This window comes from Piliocolobus tephrosceles, chromosome 2 (genome assembly GCF_002776525.5).
Source record: "Piliocolobus tephrosceles isolate RC106 chromosome 2, ASM277652v3, whole genome shotgun sequence".
NCBI lineage: Eukaryota > Metazoa > Chordata > Mammalia > Primates > Cercopithecidae > Piliocolobus > Piliocolobus tephrosceles.
The window spans coordinates 49,182,640-49,193,999 of NC_045435.1; the positions used below are offsets into that span (position 1 = coordinate 49,182,640).

At 45.9% G+C, this 11,360-nt stretch overlaps 2 protein-coding genes across 2 annotated transcripts in view; both read right to left on the reverse strand.

Moving 5' to 3' along the window:
- Positions 1–810: 810 nt before the first annotated feature.
- LOC111546894 lies at positions 811–5,411 on the reverse strand. The gene is made up of 4 exons (XM_023218379.1): positions 5,293–5,411; positions 4,380–4,511; positions 4,190–4,269; positions 811–937 (listed from the first exon to the last, which is right to left on the reverse strand). Exons 1-4 carry the CDS (start codon positions 5,315–5,317, stop codon positions 908–910), a joined length of 267 nt encoding a protein of 88 aa, XP_023074147.1. The 5' UTR covers positions 5,318–5,411; the 3' UTR covers positions 811–907.
- Positions 5,412–5,459: 48 nt separating this feature from the next.
- Positions 5,460–11,360, reverse strand: part of LOC111546889 — a 24,088-nt gene continuing 18,187 nt past the window's right edge. The window contains 5 exon segments of the mRNA XM_031935086.1: positions 5,460–5,607; positions 5,904–6,050; positions 6,355–6,428; positions 6,873–6,941; positions 10,806–10,916. Coding sequence (XP_031790946.1) covers positions 5,460–5,607; positions 5,904–6,050; positions 6,355–6,428; positions 6,873–6,941; positions 10,806–10,916 — 549 coding nt within the window.

Here is an 11,360-nt window from a genome sequence, read left to right on the forward strand (position 1 = left end):
GATTCTGAACCATTGCTGCTGGTGCTCTGGGTGGAAGGAAAGGCCATAGGGTCATGCTAGGGAGCTTGTTGAGCCAGGGACATTTCTGGGACTCCACCACTGCTGCTGGTACTCTGGGTGGAAGGGGAGGCCATGGGGTCATGCTGGGGGGCTTGGTGAGTCAGGGACATTTCTGGGTCTGAACCACTGCTGCTGGTGCTCTGGGTAGAAAGAAAGGCCACAGGATCATGTTGAGGGGCTTGATTGAAGCTCTCTGGCTTCCTCTGCAGGCCGGCAGGTGCACTGGCCAGAAAGGGGCCCTTCTGCTGAATGCTGTGAGTCCGCTTCAGTGGGAGAAAAAAGGTGGAAACTTCAACGGATAGGGAAAAACAGTTGGGAACCCCAAAAGGAAGGGACTGTGGTCTGATAGTAAACTGCTTCTTTCGTTTTGTTTCTTCCAAAATAATGTAGGATGCCATGGGAAAACTGAATAATTCTCCTTTGATTGCCACAGATAGGTTCTCAGCCTGGAATCCCATGGCCACCAAGAGCTGGGTTGTTTTGGGGTTGAAGTGGTCTAGGATTTGTTCTTCATATATTGTCAGAGGCAACTCCTGGCCACTGTTCACCCACAGGTCCCTCATCACTTCTTCTAGTGCTGTCTGCTCCCTGGGGTTTATCTACTTTTAATAGTTTATTATTGAGGCTTTTGGAGACCTCAGGAAAAGTATACTGGGGAAAAATATCTTCCATTTTAACGTTTTGCCATGAAGACCCTAACACTGCATTAGCGGAAGGGCAGAACTTCACCCACCATGTGATGTAACGTTACTCCGAGGCTCCAAACATCCATGGCGGGGCATTGGTAGCCCTGGCCCAGGAAGAGTTCTGGGGCTATGTAGGTAGGGGTAGGTGCCACAAAGGGCCGTCAGCTGCTGTCCCTCATGGAATGTGGTACCTAAGCCGAAATTCATGATCTTAATGTTACCATCCTTAATGTTACCCAGCTGCGTGGGCTCTGGGGAAATCAAGGCAGGCGGTTTGCCTTCCCAGGACCTGCTGCAGGTGGGCACCCCTAAGGGAGGCAAGGGGACAGGACAAGTTCTCAGGAAACTTCTGCCCAAAGTTTGTTTTTTCCACTCTACAAGAAGCTATCAGTACCTACCATGTGCAACAGACAGAGCCCTACAGCCAAGTTTAGATATTAACCAGGAAAGCCAGGGGTCCGGTCTCCAGAGGATCCACCTCCCCTGACCTGCAGGAAGGCTGAAGGAAAATGTTAGGCAATTCAACCTTGCAAACATTTACCCAATGCCAGCCGGGCCCAAAGTCCACTGTCAGACGCACAAGGGTCCAAAAGAATTTACTGATCCTAGTTCTGTCCTCCTAGTGCTGACCTTGACAAGCCACAGTAGAAAATGCCCTGTACCCCAGGGCAGGGGCCACTGAAGAGCTGAGGGACATTGAAGGGAAGAACAAGTCCCACCTTGGGCAGCCAAGGAGGGCTCCCTGGAGGAGGGGACACCTGAGAGGCAATGCCAGAGGCAGCATGGCTTCTGAAAGCAGAGTTCAGGAGGGGAAGGTGCTCCAGGGAGAAGAGGCAGCATAAGGAAAGGTGAGGAGGGGGGCATCTTTAGAGACCCTGAGCTAGTCCAGTTCTGCTGATGCAAGAGCCACAGGTGGGCCAGGAAATAGCTATGACAACACTGACTAGAGGAGGGCACTCTGCAGGTGGCTTCTGACCGAAAAGGCAGATCCCAGCCACGTGGGGAGAGCCCCCAATGTCCAGGAAGAGGCAGCAGCAGACACGCAGTGCATCCAGTGAGAAAGAGCTCAGGCGACAGAGTCAGACATCCTCGATCCCAGCCCCTGCTCAGCCACCCATGAGCTGTGTGACCATGGGCAAGTTACTGAAGCTCTCTGGGCCTCAGCTTCCTCATTTATATAGTGGGCATCAGACCATTTATAAGCACAATAAGATGCTGTACTTACCAAGGGAATAGCACATTGCCTGACACCCAGGGGCAGCCATCTACCACAGTTTATTGAGCAATTATCTTTCTTGACACTCATCAATCTAGATAAGGCACATCCTTTCTGGGACTACCAGACTCTAAAAGCTTCCAAGGGTCAAGTTCATCTTCACAGTGGAAACTCTGACCAGAAAAGAGGTTGCAGGCTCAGGAGAAAAGGCAAAAGGGATGACGAAAATACTCATCAAAGTATTTCGGGGTGAGGACGACCAAGTAGAAAGCATGACACCCTCATAGTGGGCAAGGAAGGGAGTTAACCATTTCCTTGCTGCAAAGGTGGGGCCTTGAGATGGGCTGCTAGTAAATGACCCAGTCTGTGAAGACCAGATGACGTCCTACTCTGGAACTGGCTGCAGGTGCCATCAATCCTTCAGGAGAGAGGGGAGTGTGAGAGGAAACCATCCAGGGTTGCTCGGACGTCCTGGCATGACGGTGACCAGGGAAGGCCCAGAGCAGGCACCTCCCCAGTCCCGACATCCCCACCACCCACCTGGGGAGAACAGACGCACACTCAGGAAAGAAGTGACTTTAAAGGGGCTTCACTAGAACCACAAGGATGAGCCATAGCAAGTGCTGGCCAGGATATAGAGATGGTGGCACCTTCACACACTGCCCCTGGGAATCTGAGAAGGGGCAGCCACTTGGGAAAGCATCTGGCAGCTCCCAAACAGTTAATCACAGAGTTATCCTGTGCCCCGGCAATTCCCCTCCTACCCAAGAGACTGGAAAACACACATCCACATGTGAGTGCTCACAGCACTATTATTCATAACCACGAAAATATGAAAACAACCCAAGGGTCCATCAAAGGATGACCAGAGAAGCAAAACACAGTTGATCCCTGCAATGGAAAGTTATTTAGCAACACAAAGGAACAAAGCATGGACACACGCAATAACATAGATGAACTTTGAAAACGTGCTCAGCGAGAGAAGCCAGTCACAAAACACTGTACGCATGGACGTATATGACTGCATGCACTGTGCGATTCTATTCCCATGAAACTTCCAGAACCAGCAAATGCAAAGAGACAGAAAGCAGGATCGTGGTTATTAGGGGCTGGAGAGAGGAGAGAATGGGGAGTGAAGCAATGGGTATGGAGCTTCCTTTTGGGGCGATGAAAATGTTCTGAAACTGGATACTAGTGATGGTTGCACAGCTGTATGAATCTAACAGGAAATGCTGAATCATATCCTTAAAATGGGTGAATTTCATGTGATATAAATGTCGATAAAAATAACCACCTATTTTTTAAAAAGTGATTTAAGGCAGGAAATAGAACAGAGTGGTCATGAACAGGGATTGCAAACTACAGCCCCTGGGCCAAATGTAGCCCCCTATTTCTATAAATAAAGTTTTATTAGAAGACAGCCATACCCATTCATTTCCACATCATCTAAGGCTGCTTTAGTGGGACAATGGCAGAGCTGAATAGTTGCCACAGACACCACATGGCCAGGAAAGCCCACAATATTTATATCCAGCCCTCCACAGAAGCTTGCCACCCCCTGCCCAGGAGGGAAAACTCTGGGGCCAGGCTTGGCTGCATATTAGCTCCACATCTGTTCTGTGTGTGTGCACACTCCGGTGAGTGTGTGGCTGTGTTCATCCTCTGTACATCGTCCAGTCGCCATACAGGAAATGAGCTAGGGTGTGTGAAGTGCCCCTAAGAATGCCTGGCTGCAAGGTGGACTCAAACTTTGCTCATTCTGCTCCCAAGAACAGCTTATACTCCCCACAAACCCCGTAGACAGGATCCCATCACCTCCTGCACCACCCTTTCTTCGGCTTCCCTCTGCTTTGAGAAAAAAGGTGAATCCCACGCTGACAGACAGGACCCTGTACACCCTGCATCTCACCCCACTCCATGCTTCAGTCTCCTCCAGAATAAAAGGACCTTCCCTGCCTGGCACACTGGCTCTAAGGTCTGGACCAGGAAGCAAAACCCTCCCTGAGAGTCCGAGCAGGAGGCACGGCCCCAGCCAGCCTCTCCCAGGCTCCCATTATGACTGAGAATGTTGGCTTCCCCAAGATGTGCTGCACCAAGGACCAGCGCTGTGACCAGCAGGGTCTGGCTCCAGGGTCCGCCATAGCTCTGAGCACACAGGCCCTGCTGCAGGGACCCCGGAGCGCCAGGAGTGGCCATGGCTTGATGCTACCGAGGGCTTGGGGCCTACCTCACGGGTGGGTTCTGCCTCTTCAGCACCTCCGCAAGCAGCAACTTCACCTCCCTGACTGAAGCTGCCCTCCAGGGGACCTGCAGGGTTGGATGCCAGAGGAGTGGGAAACACAGAGAGGCCAGGTTCATAGTAGAGGGACGATCCAGCATGGGCTGCAGAGGACAAACAGGCAGGGGGACGTCCTCACCCTCAGAGTCCAGGGCCTGGATCTTCAGCTCTATGGGGGAGTCCTCCAGGTAGAGCTCGCGGGTGGTGGAGATGATCCGGATGTCATGGATGAGGTCCACGATGGCATCACAGCGCAGGACCTGGCCTGTGGCTGGAGGAACCCCAGGGAGAAGTCAGCACTGAAGACAGCACCTGCCCCTGGCTCCACCTCCAAGCCTTGCAGGCTTACACTTTGGCAAAGACCACAGCAACCACCAGCTTTACCCTCAGACGCCAAGCAGCTGCCTCGCACATGGCCCCGCTGACAGTTAACAGGGACTACCAGAAAGGAAGGGCTGTGGGGGCCTTGTCACCACCTGGTCCAGCTTTTTAAATGCAGGGCACTAGCATTTAAAGCTGTGGGCAAAGAAAACTCCAGAAAAACTTAGTTTCATTCAGGATGTAACCATTCAGTGAAGTGACAAGGGTTATAGTATGATGAGTTCCCATCCCAAAGATGAGAGCCCTGTCCCTCCACTGAGCTTAGGGACTACACTGGTGGTTGTGTTTATTTTTGTTTCTTTTGAGATAGGGTCTCAATTTGTTGCCCAGGCTAGAGTGCAGTGGCTCCCGGGGTCAAGTGATTCTCCTGCCTTGGCCTCCCTAGTATTTGGGACCACAGGCATGCATACACCACCATGTCTGGCTAATTTTTAAAAACTTTTTATAGAGTCAAGGTCTTGCTTTGTTGCCTAGGCTGGTCTTATACTCCTGGGCTCAAGTAATCCTCCTACCTTGGCGTCCCAAAGTGCTAGGATTACAGGTGTGAGCCATTGCGCCCAGCCTATGATGGTGTATTTATATGATTATCAAGTATATTGTAGAAGGGGCACACGGACACTCATACAGATGTTTTTTACTTGCTCCATAAAAAGGTACGTAAATGGCATTACCTGGGGCATTCTGAAATGTAAGCATAGCAGCAGGATACAAAATTTTTCTGACTCTTCTCCGGGTGCTTGTACATTGTTAACATTGTTTTATTGGAAAGCAATACAGTCCCATGTATCAAAAGCCTTACAAATAGGCTGAGCGAGGTGGCTTATGCCTGTAAGGTCACTCAGCCCTTACTGATGTCCTCTGTGAAGATGATGCTGGTGAGGCAGGTAGGCTGGGTCAGGCGGGCCTGCACCACCGCCTTCTGGGAGCACTGCTGCTCGTCCAGGCCAAGCGGCTTGATAGTGGCCACCTCCGGCCAGGTGGACAACCTGCAGTAGAAGAAGACAGCATTTAGTCTCTGGAGCTGCACTGCAAGGCACAGCGGGGTCCAGACATCAGGCTGAGAAAGTAATCTCAGAATATCTATTGGCTCACACAAGGCAATATAAATCTCAAGCCAAGGGTCCAAGAAAAACCAAGGAATCTGCCACATCCTCCCTAAGCTCTCCAAATACCATTTGTCCGGAGAGAAACTTTTTTGACTCAAGTTCCCCACCAAGAACTGTGGAATTCCCCATGAACACTCAAAACACGAACAGGTTTAGAAAAGAAAAGCTATACTGACTTTTGGCCTGATTCCTGTGAAGTCACCGGACCCTCATCTTTTGCAAAGTCCTGAGAAAACAGCAGCGGCAGGAGGTCTATGATGATCCCATCCTGAGTGTTGTATTCTTCCAGTTCGTACAGTGCTTTCACAGGAAATGGAAAGTCACTGCGGAGAAAAACCAGATTCTGATGCTGCAGCTCAAGAATACACAAGGCTGCAGGGAAAACCACTAAAGCAAACCAATTTCAAACACAACGTCATGGGGAGAAATTAGAAACCGAAGAACAAATGTGAACCTTTTAGGAATTTTGGAGCTAAGGGTGCAGGGATGCTGGGGTTGGGAGGAAAGAAGCTGTGGGACTGGGCAGCTATGGCTGAGGTCAAGGGTATTCTGAAGTTTGTATCAGTTACTGACAGAATTGATGTAACTTCACCAGTACAACCAAGCCAGCAGGTAAACAATACCTACCCTTCTGGAACAACACAGGAGTCCACTACGAAGGCATCCTGGAAATCATTGCAGATGGTATGCCCAACACGTTCCTTCAGGAAGCAAACAAACAATAAGGGCAGTGCAGGGTGTACTTGCTGTAGAGCCCTAGATAAATTACTCTTAACCTTTCTAAGTCTCAGTTCCCTCATTTCTAAAAAGGAAGTAACAATAAATATCTCATTATTGTGAAGCAGAAAAGAGAGAGTGCATAAAAAGCACTTAGCACAGGGCCTAGCATAGAATAGGGCTCTCAGACAGATAGTAGCCACCATCATTAACAAAGTCAATCTCTTCTTTACTATTGTTATTGTTATTAAGTGAAGGAAGCCTCAGAGAACAGCCCTGAGGCAGGGTAGGGCAGAAAAGCCTTTTGCAGTTAGAATTTAGGAGAGGTCACAGGATGACCTATTTTCACACTGCAACAGAAAGACCTGAAGAGTGTAGTAAAGCAGCTCTCATGCTTTATTGCTTTAAGAAAAGACAATTGGCTTTACCAGGGCTTTTGGATCCAGCTTTTCTTGTTGGATCAGGTCGGCAAATTCATCACAGTAAAGTGCAGAGGCCTGAGGACCCCATCTCAAAACAAACAAACAAACAAACAAAACAAAACAAAACAAAAAACTTAATGGAGATTGATTTTATATTTAGATTTATATAACTGGTTATATAAATATATTCAAATACTGAGGAAATTCCTTCACTGTCTTAGAACCAAGCAAGATTCACCTGTGTTTTGTGTTCATTTGCCTCTTAAAGGCAAGGGTTGGAGATAAATAAGGTAGCAATGTCTCGTTTATATTTTTGGCCTTAACTATGCCAATCTAATTAGAATTCCCTGTATTTAAAATGGTCCCTTTAACTTATTGAAAGGCAATTTAGTGTGGTTTATGTGTAATATCAAAGATTATTTAACACTTCTCACATTTTATACACGATCTATAAGGTCACACGCTTTTAAAATAGTAGCAAGTTAAACTTCACTCTTGAATTCTTTACAATCGAACTCAAACTAAGTTATAATTTAGGATTGTCTTTAAAGAGTCATTCAGAAACATAAAACTGAAACTGCTGTATGTTTGTGATTGGGAATGGTGCTTTTGCCATCTTAAAAGGATTAAAGTAGAGGAGATATACACAAATTTTAACATTATGTGTGATCATAAGACTTAAGATAATTAAAAAGAAAACCACAGATGAAAAAAAAAAAATAGATAAGGCCAGGTGCAGTGGCTCACATCTGTAATTACAGCACTTTGGGAGGCCGAGGCAGGCAGATCACAAGGTTAAGAGATCGAGACCATCTTGGCCAACATGGTGAAACCCCATTTCTACTAAAAATACACAAATTAATTGGGCGTGGTAGCACGTGCCTGTAGTCCCAGCTACTCAGGAGGCTGAGGCAGGAGAATCGCTTCAACCCGGGAGGCAGAGGTTGCAGTGAGCCGAGATCACGCCACTGCACTCCAGCCTGGGCGACAGAGCAAGACTCCATCTCAAAAAAAAAAAGTAGATAAATTTGACTTTATCAAAACTAAATACTTTTGTGCATCAAAGGACACTATGAAGGGAGTGAAAACCCATAGAATGGGAGAAAATATTTGCAAATCATATATCTGATAAGAGATCAATATCCAGAATATACAAATAACTCCTATACCTCAACAACAACAAAAAACCAGTTTAAAAATGGGCAAAGGGCTGAGCACGGTGGCTCGTGCCTGTGATGCCAGCACTTTGGGAGGCAGAGGCGGGTGGATCTCCTGAGCTCAAGAGTTTGAGATCAGCCTGGGTACCATGACGAAACTTCATGTCTACCAAAATTGCAAAAAATTAGCTGGGTACGGTGGTGCACGCACCTGTGGTCCCAGCTACTCAGGAGGCTGACATGGGAGGATCGCTTGAGCCTGGGAGGTGGAGGTTGCAGTGAGCCAAGATCACACCACTGCACTCCAATGTGTATGACAGAGTGAGACCCCATCTCTAAAACAAAACAAACAAAAATGGGTAAAGGACTTGAATAGACATTTCTACAAAAATATAGAAATGGCCAAGAAGTACGTGAAAAGATGCTTAACATCATTAGTCATTAGGAAATGCAAATCAAACCACAATGAGATACCACTTTGTACTCATCAGGATGGTTATAATCAAAAAATAGGGCCAAGCAACATGGCAGGTACCTGTTGTCCCAGGTACTCAGGAGGCTGAGGCAGGAAGACTGCTTGAGCCCAGGAGTTTGAGGCTGCAGTGAACTATGATCACACCACTGCACTGCAGCCTGGGTGACAGAGCAAGACCCTATCTAAAAATATGTATATTTTTTATTTATTAATAAATAAATTAGTTAATAAAAATTAAAATAAAAATTTTTAAGAATGAAAAATAAATGTTGGCAAGGATATGGAGAAATTGGAGCCTACATGCGTTGTTGGTAGGAATGTAAAATTATGCAGCTGCTATGGAAAGCAGTTTGGTGGTTCCTCTAAATGGTAAACATATGGTCATCATATGATCCAGCAATTCCACTCTTAAATATATATACCCTAAAGAACTGAAAACAGGGACTCAAATATTTGAACAAATCCATAGACAGAATGTGATTAGTGATTATTAGGAGGTGGGGACAGGAAGATGGCGAATTATTGCCTAATGGGTACAAAGTTTGTTTGGGATGATCAGAAAGTTCTAGAAAAGGATAGTGATAATGGTTGTATAACATTGTGAATATACTTACTGCTACTAAATTGTATCCTTAAAAACAATTTAAATGGTATATTTTATCAAAATTCAAAAATAAAATAAAATAATGAAGTGGATTTTTATTACTGATTTGAAGCAATCTCCAAAATAAACTGCTAAATGCAAAAGGTAAGATGTAGAACAACAGGGAAAAGGAAACTACGGGTAAATACAAATTTGTAAATTATCAGAACATCTCAGAAGGTTATAAAGTGACTGCCCCTGTGGGAGACAAACCAGGTGCCTAGAGGACTGAGAAGTGAGAGTTATTTTTCACTGGATACCCTTCTATATGTTTTGAATTTTATACGACACATGTATATTACCTAGTCCAAAATTTTTTTTAATTAAAAAAATGTGTTGACTGGAGACCCAAGAAAGGTGTGGGTGGGGGGAGATAAAAAATATACTGGTTGTTCAAAGTCACAGTCCAGTATGAATTACTGCCGTAAGATAGCACTAAAGATACAAACGAGTTACAAGTTATGATTCCAATCTAATCTATTTATTTATTTATTTATTTATTTATTTATTTATTTATTTATTTATTTATTTATTTTGAGATAGAGTCTTATTGCCCAGGCTGGAGTGCAGTGGCACAATCATGGCTCACTGTAGCCTCAACTCCCTGGGCTCAATGGATCCTCCCACCTCAGCCTCCTGAGTAGCTAGGATTACGGGTGTGCCCCCACACCTGGCTAATTTTTGTATGTTTTTGTAGAGATAGGGTTTCACCATGGTGCCCAGGCTGGTCTCAGACCCCTGGACACATGTGATTCACCTGCCTTGGCCTCCCAAAGTGCTGGGATTACAGCCTGGCTTTTTCAGTGAATGGTGTCCACAAACGAAAGCAAGCCCACGTGAAGTTCACATTAGATGGAGATGTTTCTTAGGAAACAAGGCAATTCTGTGTCCCCACTGCACTCAGAACCTGAACAGTTTCATGGTTATCTGATCACAGACCCATCTCTTCCCTAACAGACAAAGCTTTTCGAGGGCAGAGGATCTAATATATCAGTGCCTGACACAGGATAGACACTTAATGTTTGTGGTAAGAATAAAAAAATGCTGGAACTATGGCTATGTACTCCATTTCCACTACTACACACAAGCAAATCTATCATTTGGTTGTGTGTTTTTTTTTTTTTTTCCAGCAAATTTCAAGTAAAGAGGTTTAAAATACGAAATACTAAAAATACAAAAATTAGACAGGTGTGGTGGCATGTGCCTGCAGTCCCACTACTCGGGAGGCTGAGGCAGGAGAATTGCTTGAACTCAGGAGGTGGAGGTTGCACTGAGCCGAGAGCATGCCACTGCACTCCAGTGTAGGTGACAGAGCTAGACTCCATGTCACACACACACAAAAAAAAGTCCAGGCGCGGTGGCTCATGCCTGTAATCCCAGCACTTTGGGAGGCCGAGGCAGGCAGATCATGAGGTCAGGAGATTGAGACCATCCTGGCTAACATGGTGAAACCCCTTTTCTACTAAAAATACAAAAAAATTAGCTGGGCGTGGTGGTGCATGCCTGTAGTCCCAGCTACTCGGGAGGCTGAGGCAGGACAATCGTGTCAACCCAGGAGATGGAGGTTGCAGTGAGCCAAGATCATGCACTGCACTCTAGCCTGGGCGACAGAGGGAGATTCCAACAACAACAACAAAAATCTTCCCCAACATATTGCCTCTTACCTGGATGTGGCTGCTGGCATCATTCTGTTTGCTAAATGTCAGTGTGCTGAGAGCATCGAAGAGTTTTTGTATTTGCTGAGGAGATATGTTATCCAGATAATCTAAAATGCCCTGCAGAAAAGATGATGCCAACAATGAGGCTGGCAGCTAACATTTTTCCCTTAAAAATCAAAAAATTAAAATCCCTATAAGAGAGGCACACAGATCAGATAGCCAGGGATCTAAAACTTTTTAGCTGCCTTAAAAGCTCAAGTTCTAAAAGCTATGCTCAGAGCCCAAAGGTTTGATAGACTGGAAATAAACTGAGAAAACTCTTCCAGCTTTCTAAGTCCCTTATTATCAGAGACTAGGAACTAACTATCAGGAAAGATAAAGTTTTCTTTACCCTCTTCACTCTGAACCACAATCCTGGGCTTTAATCATCTACCGCTTACTCATTCTAATGCACCTCCCTGTTCTCAGTATTCCTTACCTCCACCTTTCCCCCTTTTTCAGTGAAAACAATATTCTACCAAAAGTTATGTCTTTACCCTATTCCTTGCCATATCATCCCTT